The sequence below is a fragment of the Zeus faber genome, assembly GCF_960531495.2.
Source record: "Zeus faber genome assembly, chromosome: 3".
NCBI classification, from domain to species: domain Eukaryota; kingdom Metazoa; phylum Chordata; class Actinopteri; order Zeiformes; family Zeidae; genus Zeus; species Zeus faber.
This window is the reverse complement of record NC_137190.1, coordinates 12,672,692-12,688,246: the sequence shown is the minus strand read 5'-3', so window position 1 is coordinate 12,688,246 and position 15,555 is coordinate 12,672,692. Positions and strand designations below refer to the sequence as shown.

The 15,555-nt window shown below is 43.2% G+C and overlaps 1 protein-coding gene across 2 annotated transcripts in view; it reads right to left on the bottom strand.

Moving 5' to 3' along the window:
• The window catches only part of LOC307228217 (ras-specific guanine nucleotide-releasing factor 1), a gene marked incomplete at both ends in the record, with an annotated part of 31,126 nt that extends 18,307 nt beyond the window's left edge, over positions 1–12,819 (bottom strand). For both annotated transcript variants that reach the window (XM_079997802.1, XM_079997803.1), the window contains 7 exons: positions 488–681; positions 2,804–2,883; positions 2,989–3,242; positions 4,428–4,520; positions 5,097–5,244; positions 6,854–6,960; positions 12,544–12,819. In XM_079997802.1, coding sequence (XP_079853928.1) covers positions 488–681; positions 2,804–2,883; positions 2,989–3,242; positions 4,428–4,520; positions 5,097–5,244; positions 6,854–6,960; positions 12,544–12,819 — 1,152 coding nt within the window. The remainder of the gene's footprint in view (positions 1–487; positions 682–2,803; positions 2,884–2,988; positions 3,243–4,427; positions 4,521–5,096; positions 5,245–6,853; positions 6,961–12,543) is intronic.
• Between the last annotated feature and the right edge of the window lie 2,736 nt (positions 12,820–15,555).

The window sequence follows — 15,555 nt, the reverse complement described above, 5'->3', positions numbered from 1 at the left end:
CCGGAACCACAGAGCGGAGAACTCGACGAAATTATTTCTAATTGCAGAAATTCATCATGCATGCAAGCACGTAACCAACTGGGACTGTTCCCTTTGATTCATTCAGGCGTCATGGAAACTCAAAACAGAGAACACTGATGAAACTGTGGTTTTGCTTTTTACCACCTTGGATAAATGTGAAGTATAGAACGCCCATTGAGCTCAGTGCTCAGCACAAGCTTCTGCATTCAAAGACCTTGGACAATTACATCTCTTTATTATAAAAGGTTATTTCAAGAGTCAGACGACTCAAGTATGGCATTCATTAAATAGTTGCAGGCTTGTTGTCTCAAAGTTTCATTTTAATGTTAAATCAACAAAATGTGAATTTTTGGCTGGTTTTGTTTGGAGTAAAATTTAATTGCCTTTTTACAGGATATATCTCACCCGTTATATTATACATGTTTGGTGTAAAAATAACATTTTGGGGGCACCCCTACAGTCTTACTTGGAACATGGGGTACGTGAGGAAGGTCTCCAGTGTCCTCTCCTCGCAGTCCGGCTTGGCCTCGTACTGTTTCAGCAGCTTGTCGAAGTCTCGGTTCTGCTTGCAGTGAGCCAGGATCTGCAGACTGTACTGGTGGTTCCTCACAAACTCCTGGTAGATGTTCAGCATGGGCAGCAGGATGTCAAACAGGTCGGCTGGAAAAAGTAGTAAAAGTATCTCAGTTGATTATTATTAAAAATAATGATGATAATCATCATCATTATTATTATTATCATTATAATAATAACAATAATAAAAACAATAATAATAATAATTATTATTATTATTATTATCATTATTATTATTGTTATGAGAATAATAATGATGATGATGATGATGATAATAATACTAATAATAAGAAAAATAATAACAATAATAATTATAATAATAATATTATTAATAATAGTAATGATAATAATAATAATAATAATAATAATAATAATAATAATAATAATAATAATAATAATAATAATAGAACAGGAAAACAAAGAAGAGGGAGAACAAAAAGAAAGGTGGAAAAGGAAAGACAATGCAAAAAATGAATCGAAGAAGAATTCAAATTATCAAGTTTGGAACATTAGTACGCAATATGTGCCGCTGTGCTGTAAAACAAGGCACCGTCATTCAGCCACCAACTCAGAAGCAGATATGAAGTGCATCAAGCTGCAATATGTCTGATTGAAACATTCATTTTTAGTTAGTTTAGTGTTTTAATGTATGCTCAACTTATTTCTATTTATTACCAAAATTCTTATATTATTGTCACTTAACTACATAAACTACCTAAATTATAATTCTAAAAGTATTGTGTAATTTTTCAGGATTTCAGGATTTATACTGCTTAAAAAAAATCATCGTATCGTATTTAATTTTACAGTTACCTGTGAGGTTTACTGCATTTTTCCCCTTTTTCCCCTGGAAATTCCAACTTTTCATTTTCATATTTTTATTCTATTGGTTGTTTCTCAATTGTTTACACACTAACACTGGTACGTGAGACACAAAGACCACATTCTGTAACTCGTGGTCCAATCCCCTGCTAAAATGCAAGCACATTTCCTGCTTTACATTGAGATTGCAGTTCCAAACCACACGTTTTTCAAAAACACTCCACACAATTCTCTCCATTTGGCACAGTCTTCATGAATAAAATCTCTTGTGTTTACATGGAACACACTTCCGTTCAAAATGCTAAACGTACATTTCCGCCTATCCACACTGACAACACAGGTTGCACAATTGTTCAGTTAGCAATCAGAGGTTTATCAAAAGGGCCACAGGCGAGCGCTTCTGCTTCGGAGCAATGGATGCAAACATAGGAGAGAGAGGCACAGCGAGAGGAGTGAGAGCAAGAAGAGGAGGTGGAGGAGGAAGAGCAAGACCAAGGAGAGCCATCATTTCTGATGAAATCTGGGCCACTTTGGTCGACCGTGTGGTCAACTATGGCGTAACAATGAGGGAGGCGTGGCAGAGAGTGCAACCAAACATGAGCAGGTTCACAGTAGCGTCCATCATCCGGGCTTTCCCAAATGAGAATAGGTGAGAAATCTACTGTCATTACGGTATAGTAGTACTGCATATGAATACAATACTCAATGGTTACTGTACACAGTACGTGTTTATATGATTTGTTCTGTATGTAGAAGACTTTACACATCCGATTTTGTGTTTGTTTGAATGTATACAGTATTTTTGGGGAAAAAAATGTGTTTGTTACAGTATATTTGTGTGTTTTAAATTTGAGTATAAAACATTGTACAAAAATATTTTACAACAGACTACTGTACATACGTGCTAAGTCTAACACTGAACATGTAAAAGGAATAAGTCTCCTGATCAGTCTTTGTACGAGTGTTTTCCATTCATAGTGTTTTACATTGAGCACATCAGTGTTCAATTGGTTCTTAGAAATGTAAATTAATATTATGGTATGTCTGTGTCATTTCGACACAAAAAACATTTTGAGAAGAAATAACATTATTTTGAATGCACAGTTTCATTTTGCAGGAGATTTGTGGAGTTTTGCCTTTTAGCGTGTGTGTGTTTTTGGATTTGTGTGCAGAGTTCTGAGAATATGAGGTGTGTTTTCAGAAAACGTGTAAACAATAGAAAAAAACTGTAAGCGGAAGGCCTTTAGTTTGGATTTGTCTCGGATCTCTCCATCCATCCATCTATCTATGCGTCTATCTATGATCTAATAGTTCTACCAGAATGTCCCAAAACAGTTATGGTTCCACTGTGTATTTGGTCGAGGACTAGAATGGTCCATCTTCTTACCCAGCACCAGTGTTGGCCAGCTGGCTATCCTGGCTTTCAGGCCCTGGTAGAAGATCTGATGGAGGAACATGATGGTCTCGCTGAAAAACATAAAGCGACATTTTTTGTTTTGCTCTCTGTCTGCCACCCCGCCAGACCGCACCGCTTACAACACCGTCGCCAATAACGCTCGGGACTTCGCTCGCCTGTTGAGGAAGATGCTGCTGACGTCGTCGTGGGTGATGGGAGGCTTCTTGGAGCTGGCGGCCATGCGCAGCGGCCGTAAGAAGTTGTTGACCAGGATGTGGAGCTGCTGGACGTACTCAGCCTCGGCCTCCAGCATGCTGAACACCACCTGGTTCCTCTTCCTCATGCTCTCGGCGTGGGGCGAGCGGATGTAGTCTTGGATGATCGTCTTCCACTTCCTGCGGCAGATCCAACCGCGCAGAAAACTCTGAACCTGGACGGGAAACGAGAGTAAACCCTGAAGGAACTGACCATTAAATAAAGTCCATTAATTCCTATGGGGAGTTGGATTCCACGCGCGAAAAATGTCATTTTCCCAAAGATTTTGTGATGCGAAACCCAGACGCAGTTCACCCGACAGCCACTAGGCGGGAGGGTCAGACTGTCGTATGCGGAAACGCATTTGGTGTGAAGGAGGCCTGAGGCTAGGGGCCTCTGTGCGTGTGTGTTTACATTTGGTTAATGTCTCCATGCGGGAATGTAGAAGGAGTGTCTGTAATATTTCTGCCGTATTGATATTTAACACAATAAAACATGACTCAGACATATCCCCGTTGAGCTCCATTACCACAGCTACCATGCCGATCGCCTGTTGGGACGCGGGGTTACCCCCCTTATGTGTAAAGAAGTGGGCCGTTGATTGAAATAATGTCTTCCGTGGACGATAAGGAAATTATGGAGGAAATGCTACAACGATTGCTATCTCGGCCGTTCCCCTAATTACTGATTTTCGACAGGTCCTCGAGCTCCCGTACTTTGCCCTAAACGATTCCAATTAAGCTCCTCGGCTAGGAACGATTCAGGGCCGTTACTTTTTGAGCGCCCAACTGTGAATTGAATCCTATGCGAGTGTGGAATCGGGATGCTGCCAAAAATATGCAAGGTAACCTTTATTAAATAAACGAGGGGGGAAACTGAATCGCAGGTGCCCTGAGATGATCCAGCGGTCGGTCGGTTAAAGGCGTCGTTCTCGAGAACTAAATTAATCTTCGCTGGCCCGCAACTGAATACGGTCATTACTGTGTTTGCTGTATTTCCCATACTGTTTCTCCCACTCAGCATTTTAATTTATTTTTCCCCACCCCAGAGGAAGTAGATTATGCACACATGCTCATTTTCCGGAAAAGCTCTGCCTCACATGGACACGGTTACACACTCACAAATAACAGCTGCCGTGTACAAGCACCATGTTTCACCACTTTCTGAGCGATCCCATGGTCGAAGGTGTAATTTCAATTCCCAGCGCAAAAGCAGGTCAATGAAAGAATACACACCCATCCCTATCCCCCTTTTTCCAAGACCTAGCAACGGAAGAAATCCAGAGGTAAGTTGACACTTTGGCACTTTTTAAGCCCAAACGTCTACGGCAGCTTTTCTTCCAGACGAACTCCGAACTCACCTTTTTAATCTTCTTGATCTCGGTGTCGTCATCGCTCGGCGGAACCTCCGGACTGGACTGGATCTTCTCGTTGTCCTTGAGCAGTCCGGCAATCTGATAATCGCCCCCGAATGAAAAAGAAAAAAAGCATTCACCGCAGAGAAAACATGGGCGGCAAGCGCCTTCACACATCATGTCGAGCCACGGTAACGCCGCTGAGAACTGACACACAGCGGATGAAATGATCGGGAAATGAAATAAAGTAAGTAAACGTCCCCCCCGTAAAAAACAAAAAAACAAAAATCAGCACGTCATCATTTAACACAAGCAGTGGGAGACACGGTGGAATAGACGCAGATTTAGACAACATTGATTCAAACTGACCTGGCCATTAGCACATTAAAGAGAAAAGCATCTGATCTGGTTAAAACTGAATCCTGAGGATACAAAACACCGTGGCGTGGGTCAAACAAGGACATTCTGGCGGCTCAGAAGGTTTCCTGTGGCTGAGGATGCAGCCGTGGCTTTGGGGATGATGACCATTTGAATGAGGGTGGATCTACCTGTCTTCTCTGAACTCTCTCTCTCTCTCTCTCTCTCTCCCACCTTACTATACTCAGCGATACTTCACAACACAAGCAGGTAGGAGCAGGTATGAGCAGAATGGAACATAATGACTAAACAAGTTACCTCCGATTTTAGCCGCTCTATCTCGATTTCCCCATCCTCTATCTGTTGTCTAAGTTGCTTAGCAACTGTTTTCTCCGTCTCCACTATTTGGAGTAGATGAAGATACTTCTGCATGAGGGTTTCGTGCTCCGTAGCCAGGTTCCTGTAGCTGAGGACACACGGAAACAGAATAATTTTACCGAGGTGTTCCACCGATGAGGGGGATTACTGAAAGGAAAGCAGGTTTCTTTGACTTTCAAAAGCAGAGAGTTAGTCGTTAGTTCTAGTTTTAGTGCTATTATTCAGCTTTAGCAACCCATGTGTACAAATTGCTTCTGTCGGTAAATCACACTTTTTGCCCAATATATTGAGGGCTTCCTTCTGCAACTTGCCCTCTACAAAACAAAATTATATTTTCTGCCAATTAAGCTGTTCTGAAGATGTAGATGTGATTTCTTCCCCATTTTTTTTTAATTAAAGCCAAGTGTGATCTTGATACAGAAACAACAAAAAATTATAAAAAAAAACGTATATAAGTTGGGTATACTGTATATAAATAGGCAAAAATACATAAAAATCTTTTTTATTTTTACTCTTTTAGATCAGATGACATATGTGGTACAAATTACATTCCAGTGACTTTTCTCTCACGTCCACTACTTCCTTATAACGCCTAACTCTGAAAACGTTTGAAGGAGATTTTAAAATCGAACAAACGGATTTGAGTTACAGGAGGAACTGGAAATTAGATGACATTGCTTACAGAATTATTATTGCATATTTTAACACAAACAATTCCAAACCGAGAGGAATATGAAACAAATGAATATCTCTGTTTCCCTCCTGTGTGCGACAAGTTAAGATGCCCACTCCCTGTGATTGAGTACAAACCATTGTGATTTCCGACAGGTCCATCTAATCAATTGATCTTTCACCGTACGGATGTAGATGGCTGACATTTACAGAAATAGTATTGGTTGACCTTTATGACCCTCTTTAGCTACTTATTCCTAAAGAGGCATTTAATAAATGATTAATCTCATTGCAATCGGGGAGCTTATCGGTGAATAAGGATTTTAAATATGCATTATAATTCAGCATACAATGAAAGTTTTATTTGTTGTTCTGAATTCAGTTCCTTAGATTTATTTATGTATTGTTGCTAAAATGTAATACATGCTAATGTCTAGAGTAAGCAAGTTTGGCCGATCATAACTTAAAATTTTTGGCCCAATAAAAAAGTGAAAAAGCTTGTTTTACCATTTTGTTTACAATATAGTGTTCATTGCTTTACAGTCCACCTTTAGGTCTCAGTTTTGACCTTTGACATGAAAAAAACTAGGAGCACCCTGGTTAAATCTGTGATTTTATATTCCATTAACAAACAACACTCATATGCAGTATTTTCCATATCATTATCTGCAGAGGACACTTATTCATGCTATATACAGTATCTGCCTCGCTTATTTTTCTAATTTTACCTGTTTTATTTAAGTTTTATTAAACAAGCTAATGGATATTCATGTGAGTACAATGAGTAATTTGGGACTAGAGTATTTACTAACTAAAATAAGAAAATAAGAAAAAATGATCAATGAAAAAATACTAACTAAATTAAAAAAAACAAAACTTTTATTTAAGTTTTTTTCTGGCTTTTGCATCCAAAATTGAAGCATCAATTGAAATCAAGCCATATGTCATGTTTTTCTTTCTAAAATCCACTTGTGTGCCCGGATTTGGCGGCTGAAAGGGGACTGGTGTGAGGTCACGGGAGGTACCTGGCCTGCGTGATGGCTGCCACCCACTCGTCACAGTCCTTGACATCCTCCGTGCGCAGCTCCAGAGCCTTCTGGTTGTCATGGTTAAACGTCACGGTGAAGTAATACTGGCAAACAAAAAGACACAAGGGGATCCTCAGCAATCGTTCCATATATCTTTTATCATCCAAACTTCCCTCAGCGCTGATTTGCTGAACCCCCAAAGTCCTTTAGAGTTTTTGAAAGCCAAACGTTGCAATAAGACACACATTAAAAAACATTAAAACTCTTTGTGGATTAATCTGGTCACATTTTATTCAGTTTACACAGTTTATTCTGCCACGTGCATTTATAGTACATGAACGAGGACTTTGTCGTAACGATGATTGATGCGTTTCTACAGACAATTACCATTAAAACAAGAAGATCTGAGAAAAAAAAAGACAAAATATAAAAATATAAAATCAAATTATATAAAATAAAATAGAATAAAGAGTAAATATAAGATAAAACATTGCCAAATATACACAAGTAGCTGACAAATACAAAACAGAAACAGTCAAAATATAAAAATATACAGAATATATAAATGTGATTCTGTGATGCAAAAGATAGGTATTGGTATGAGTATAAATTATAACCATTAACCTATGCTGTTAAGAGATTCATTCAAATGCAAGTGTGTGTTTTTTGGGACTTCAAAAACATGTGTGTATGCATGTGTGTGTGTGTGTGTGTGTGTGTGTGTGTGTGTGTGTGTGTGTGCAAAGTGCGTGTGTGTGTGTGTGTGTGTGCATTATGAGGATGCTAGAGGACGAGAGGGAGTGCAGAGAGAGAGAGAGAGAGAGAGAGAGAGAGAGAGAGAGAGAGAGAGAGAGGGAGAGAGAGAGATCCTGCGAGGAGCAAGGAGGTCCTTGGAGATTCATCATACGTCCCCCTGTACATTCTGTCTGTAACCTGGCAACTCACCTCTGAATTGGTGGAAGCCTCCGCAGTGACTCCATGTTTTTTCTCTCTCTCCCCTTTCTGTCCCTGATTTGGCTGCATTTCAGCGACACAAAAAAAACAATCAGCGACTCTTCATCCCTCTTTGCCGGGTTGTCTGACCAATTAAGTTACAAGTGCCAAATTAAGGCATGGTCGGCAGATACGTGGGGAGTGATCAGACTGGTGGTCAGTGCAATAATAGTCCAACCAACCTATTTTGGAGAAATGCATCAAATTATATAACACTGATGCTTTGTAAATAGACCACTTAAAATCCAATATATTGGATTTTTTTCCCCCTTTCAAATGCCAAGAGCAAATCATCTGTGAAGGGGAGTAATGTTCCATATTTCCTGATGAGCAGCAGAACAGGCCTTTGTCAATAATGTGCTTCCAAGCTCTAGCTTCCTGTGAGCTGGTGTGTCAAGCCTTTTAGGCTGCTATATTTAGCACACCGCTGCTACATTTTTTTTGCCACAGAGACATTATCTGTCAGTGACTGAGACAACATAGCCCATCAAGCGTTTTCACTTGTTCTGATTTCTAGAAACCAAATGTATCATTCTGTCGCTGACAAAGGTCCCAAACACCACGTCTCTCTCTCTCTCTCGCTCTCTCTCTCTCTCTCTCTCTCTCTCTCTCTCTCACACACACACACCGACCACGCACGCACTTTCCCTACCCCCTTCCACCACCCCCTCCCTTGAACAAGACATATTTCCTACGAGCAGATTTACCAATATTTGCTAAGCAAAGCACAATGCCAGGCCATGTTGTTGCACATTTTGTTGCCCCCCTTCAAATGCACTTTCAGATGCAAATAGGGGGTTGCCATAGTAACTGTGAGCTTAAAAGTGTCTCTCCTTCCAAATGAGGAATAAGAACATTTAAAAAGTGGAACATTCAAAACAATATATTGGAAAAGAAAGCAGAGAGTGGTGTGGGAAGAGGGAAGAGGGAGAAGTGGGAGGAAAGGGAGGGGGAGAGAGAGAGAGAGAGAGAGAGAGAGAGAGAGAGGAGGGTATAATAGGGGAGAAAAAAGGTGTAGATAGAAAGAGGGGCGAGAGAGTAAGAGAGAGAGGGGGAGAAAGAGGGATAGAGAGAGGCAGAGAGGAAGCAGAGAAAGGGTGAGAAAAAGCGAGAGAGAGAGAGAGAGAGAGAGAGAGAGAGAGAGAGAGAGAGAGAGAGAGCGAGAGAAGGGGGGTGGAGGGGGGTCCTTTCCAGGAGTTGGGGCTATAAAAAGAACCACAGCCCTTCAAGGTGGCAGTGGGCTTCACGTCTATTCTCTGCATTGTCCCTCTTCCTGTCACACACACACACACACACACACACACACACAGATAACATCCAGCACTCGCGCAGCAATCCTTTATGCATCGCCAACACACACACACACACACACACACACACACACACACACACACACACACACACACACACACACACACACACACACACACACACACACACACACACACACGCACGCACACACACACGCACACACACACGCACGCATGCACGCGCACGCACTGTCAGCACCAGTGGAATCCACGGCGGCCTGTCATGCATCAAGTGGTAACATTAGAACTATAGAATTGCTTTCGATACACTGTGATTCAGCCCCTCACGGCCCTGAAGTTAAGCTCTTTATTCCCCCCCCCCAAGTGTGAGAAAGTGTAAAAGGACAATCTGTGTGTCCTCAATCAGCTGGAACATGATTAAAGGGTAAGTTCGCAGATTTTCAACCTACATATAAAAAGAGACCGCAGCTCACCTGTTATAGTCGGACGCACTGACAAAATGGGCCACTGAATCATCTGACATTTAGAAAGCGAAAGTCCAGATGCTAACCACTGTTAGTGAGAGTGAACAGGGGATAGCAGGATGACCCCCCAAGCCCCCTCCCCCTCAGAGAAAAAAAAAATATATTATTTGCTCCACAGAGAGAGAATGCGGATACATCACAAAAGGGCCAGAATTAACTCACCCCCTGATTTCAATTCATATTTCCAAGGAAAGAGTGACATTCCTGTCGCAGTCTTTAAAACAGGTCCAGCGGCCGCCACCACATGTTGGGCAGTTTTCACCACGGATCTAAGTATTACTAATAAGCGATCCACGTGTATACATGATAGTTTTAAGCGTACCCTTTAATTACCTTTTGTGTCCCCGTTTCACCTCTCCACCAATGTAGACGCTCAATGCAAAGGCCGCACTCAAATGGGACGACCACTTCTTCAATCACGCCACCACGCAAATACAGTACATGTGTGTAATTAACCTAATTCATGGTTCCAACATGTTGTGTAAAGCGACATGTTGCGCAAATTAGCATGCTTGGAAACGGATTGGGTATAATGGTTGGAATGAATTCAACGCAGCAGCCTGGATGAGCAGCTGTCATCATGGATGTCACTCAGGCCATCACGCGACTCCTCCCCCCTCACACCCTGGATTCGAAGCTTGAACAGTGAACAACCCTTGACCGCTTACCCTGTGTGAGTGCAATGTATTTTATAAAAAAAAACATGGTCGACTCCAGTAACCAAATTACACACAAATAACCGCGATGCCCATAATGCGGCTCGTCCCATCAAAAAAAAAAAAAAAGTGAGTGGTCATTCAGCCTCGAGGTTCGGCCTTAACTCCACCATCTTATCAGTGATCTGTGCCTCTTGGTATGAATTACATTTTTGCTGGCACAGTTCACAGAACCCCGTCGCGGTGGTGTACCTCCTGACAGATACGATTTCGGAAGGCAAAATTGGATTGAGTTTAAAAGAAGAGTTCGGGACCACGGACAGCGCCACCAGTGCAGCTGAACCGCAGCAGCAGCCTGATCGGAGCTCCTCCGTCAGGCATCTGTGCTATTCCATCTGTTCTCTCTGTTAACATCCACCACCACCACCACCACCATCACCTACTTCATCTTAATGTTTTATACAACTGCACTCTTTACAGATTTCATTCTTATTTAATTACTTGCTGCATCTCCTCACTTGCCTTTCTATGACCTATTCCAACTCTGGGTTATTGTATCTTTTACTCCCTTAAGTCCTAGCATTTGACTGTCAGCTGACTGCTGCTATCTGTATTGTTTTGTATTTGTTTAATAAAACCAGAAACTGCTTGTGATATTTAATTTGAATGTTAAATTAATTTTATAGGTGATTATTATTGCAAACTACCTTGATAAAAAAAATAAGATTTTCAATTGACACCTTGGCACACTTAAAAATCTCATGACTGAAATGAGGATTATAAATAGAAACGAGTAATAAACTTCTGTCATGTGATCATAGCACATGTATATCTAGCATTTGCATAATAAAATATGATTGATAACCTGGAAACGTTTTGGTGAGAGAGTACCAGGGATAGTAGGCACAGATTCAGACACTCTTAGTTTTAAAAGGTTGCACAACAATATGTGTTTGGGGAAGTGAGTATCTCTTCGATTTTGATCTGAAATGTGATTTTTCAGCGATAAGCGTTCACGTGTTTGTATGTGGCGGTCTATAAAAACGCTCATTAAAAAGCTGGCAACCCTGCAGTACGCTCTATATCATAATATGCACGCTTGACTATGTACATTAGAGATGTATCGAAAGGCTGACTCAGTTTACTGATGAGGATCTAATTCTTTAATGCCCTTTAGGCTGTGGTGCAGGAAAAAGCAGAAACCCCCTGCTCAGTGGACTCCTGTTGACAGAGCAGATTTGGGATGGTGACTGCAGTCATAGCCCAAAGGCTGCTTGACCACTTCTGTGCGTCTTGGAGGCTTTAACGCCCCAAGGTGCGCGTCCTTCAACAGCAACCTTCAGCAATGTAATAAAAGCATTTCACTCAAACACTACACCCATCCTCTTCTGGGGTAATGTGCTGTGGCTGTGACAGTGCTTTTCCAAAACACTTCCCTCGCACACCCCTGACAATAACACAGCAGATTGAAATGGTAAGTAACTACAAAAGCACGCCGAGGGCGTTATTTGGTTTGAATCCTAATTTGTGCTTAACAAAGCCATGTTAATGAGAGGGCTATCAAACAAGCCAAGCCGCTCTAACCCCAGAGACGCAGTTGCCAAGGTAGGATGCTATTAATATCAACACAGGAATTAAATCAATACGTCAAACAGGGAAGGGGCAGCAACCCTCCGCAAGATGGCAACCTGCAAAGTTTGGCTACAGCCTAAGTTTGCACCTCGAATTGCATGTGACATGAACCATTTTGCGGAGGAAAATCTCAAAATAAAACGAGACGATCGCGCTGTGAAGCCGGGCGATGACGTCACGACCCGAATACTACGGCGCTCGCCGCGGATAATAAAACCCTCGTTGCGGAAATTCTAGGGTGATTATAGTTGCGTGAAAGTAGAACAATTGTTTGTTTCGGGGCTTATTCCATTTCACAAGGCGGCAGAGACTACTTTACGGTGCAAAATCGAGACGGTCGATAACTTGATGCCATTACGTAACACCGAACGACGAGTGAACTCCGATGCCAGAGGGGTCTGTTCGTTGACTGGGAAGAGGAGGAAACTCCCCGCAGTTTACTATTAAAGACAAATCGATAACGAAACACTTAAGTCTGGCGTCACATGTAGCCGGCCTGTGCGAACGCGGCGCGCGGCGGACCGCGTGTCCGCTGCGGGGGGGGGGAACAAACAAAAAAAAAAAAAAAAAAAAAAAAAAAGCGGCGGAGCTCCGCAGGGTCCACACCTCACCTGCTTCTCCAGACTCTCCCGGGCCGACAGGGAGGGCTTGGGCGAGGGCGCCCGGTCGCACACGCAGCCCTCCAACAGGTACAGTCCGGAGGGGCGCGAGCTGGAGTCGCTCTCGAAATAAAAGAGCATGTTCTGCAGCAGGGCGAACCACTTGGCGTGCCATTTCGTGTTGTCCGAGCTCTTCTTGCTCAGGCAGCCTCGCCTCGTCCCGTCCTTCTTCGCCAGCAGAGCCAGGTAGCTGATGTGGCCGTCGTTGAGTCTCATCCCCTTCTGCATCTTGGCCGCGGACCCGAGTGGCGCTAGGGGAGGCTGCGGGGTCCGCGCATGTTCCTGCGGGCAAGTCCACTCGGCGGGGGATCAGCCTCCTCCCGGGTGCCGGTGCTCGCTCCGGAGGAAGGGGGTAAAAAGGGGGACAAGGATGGATAAAAAAGGGACGAAGGGAGAGACGAGAGTGCAGGCCCCGCGCCGCCGCAAAACCAAGCGTTCGCTTGCGCTAATTCCGCACATTAGGGATCACAGCGCAACAACAACCAAAAAAAGACAGCCCGAGCTGCTCATGATGCGCGCGGGAGTGTCCGCGCGCACCGCGTCTCGCTCCCGCAAGGGAAGAAGCGCAGTCACGTGACGCGCCCGCGGGAGGAGCGGATTTCAGAACCTTGGACAGAGACTCCACGCCGAGATAAGAAGAGTCTCAGCGGGTTTTCAGAACCTTGGTAAGAAATTCCACACCAAGATAAGAAGACTCCCAGCGGGTTTCAGAACCTTAGACAGAAACTCCACACCAAGATAAGAAGACTCCCAGCGGGTTTCAGAACCTTAGACAGAAACTCCACACCAAGATAAGAAGACTCCCAGCGGGTTTCAGAACCTTAGACAGAAACTCCACACCAAGATAAGAAGAGTCTCAGCGGGTTTCAGAACCTTGGTAAGAAATTCCACACCTAGATAAGAGTCTCAGTGGGTTTCAGAACCTTAGACAGAAACTCCACACCAAGATAAGAAGACTCCCAGCGGGTTTCAGAACCTTAGACAGAAACTCCACACCAAGATAAGAAGAGTCTCAGCGGGTTTCAGAACCTTAGACAGAAACTCCACACCAAGATAAGAAGACTCCCAGCGGGTTTCAGAACCTTAGACAGAAACTCCACACCAAGATAAGAAGACTCCCAGCGGGTTTCAGAACCTTAGACAGAAACTCCACACTAAGATAAGAAGAGTCTCAGCGGGTTTCAGAACCTTAGACAGAAACTCCATACCAAGATAAGAAGAGTCTCAGCGGGTTTCAGAACCTTGGACAGAGACTCCACACCAAGATAGGAAGAGTCTCAGCGGGTTTCAGAACCTTGGTGAGAAATTCCACACCTAGATAAGAGTCTCAGTGGGTTTCAGAACCTTAGACAGAAACTCCACACCAAGATAAGAAGAGTCTCAGCGGGTTTCAGAACCTTAGACAGAAACTCCACACCGAGATAAGAAGAGTCTCAGCGGGTTTCAGAACCTTAGACAGAGACTCCACACCGAGATAAGAAGAGTCTCAGCGGGTTTCAGAACCTTGGACAGAGACTCCACACCGAGATAAGAAGAGTCTCAGCGGGTTTCAGAACCTTGGTAAGATATTCCACACCTAGATAAGAGTCTCAGTGGGTTTCAGAACCTTAGACAGAAACTCCACACCAAGTTAAGAAGAGTCTCAGCGGGTTTCAGAACCTTAGACAGAGACGCCACACCGAGATAAGAAGAGTCTCAGCGGGTTTCAGAACCTTGGACAGAGACTTCACACCGAGATAAGAAGAGTCTCAGCGAGTTTTCAGAACCTTGGACAGAGACTGCACACCAAGATAAGAAGTCTCATCGTGTTTTCAGAACCTTGACAGAGACTCCACAACAAGATAAGAAGAGTCTCAGCGGGTTTCAGAACCTTAGACAGAGACGCCACACCGAGATAAGAAGAGTCTCAGCGGGTTTCAGAACCTTGGACAGAGACTTCACACCGAGATAAGAAGAGTCTCAGCGAGTTTTCAGAACCTTGGACAGAGACTGCACACCAAGATAAGAAGTCTCATCGTGTTTTCAGAACCTTGACAGAGACTTCACAACAAGATAAGAAGAGTCTCAGCAGGTTTCAGAACCTTGGACAGAGACGCCGCAGCGAGATAAGAAGAGTCCCAGCGGGTTTCAGAAACTTAGACAGAAACTCCACACCAAGATAAGAAGAGTCTCAGCGGGTTTCAGAACCTTGGTAAGAAATTCCACACCTAGATAAGAGTCTCAGCGGGTTTCAGAACCTTGGACAGAGACTTCACACCGAGATAAGAAGAGTCTCATCGTGTTTTCAGAACCTTGGGCAGAGACTCAACAGCATCAAGATAAGAGTCTCAGCAGGTTTCAGAACCTTGGACAGAGATGCCACACCAAGATAAGAAGAGTCTCAGTGGGTTTCAGAACCTTTGACAGAGACTCAAAAAAACATCTCAGGAAGTTTCCAGTTGGTTTTAAAGTCGATGTTTTACGATTAGAAGATAACCTAAATCGTCCAAGGCCTTGCGACCCCTATCCACTCTGTGGGGACCCCTGAGGGGTTCGCGAACCCCATGTTGGGGTCACCACTGTTAATCATTTCACGTTAAACATTTCAATTCAATACTCGATATATGCTTAAGTCATATAGTTAATTAATGCATATAATGCATTTATAACACGCATAAATGTTTATTAGCCCAGTTAAACACATTTTATGTGGACTGAAAGATTCATATAAATTAATCAAACAGTTCATCCTGCAGAAGCTGAAAGTGGTCGTTTCTGATTTGGAGGACCGCGAGATGTGAATTGTTAAACTTCAATAATCAATTGTCTCGCGGCTTCATTCAGTGCTGGGGATATTAGCATATCTAAAATCTGGATTAGCATATCGGGGAGAGGATACGCACAATGGGATGTTTTTATCATGGGATGGTTGCTAGTGGGATCACGTCATGAAGAGGTAACCCACACACAAGGGGCACGGCAGCA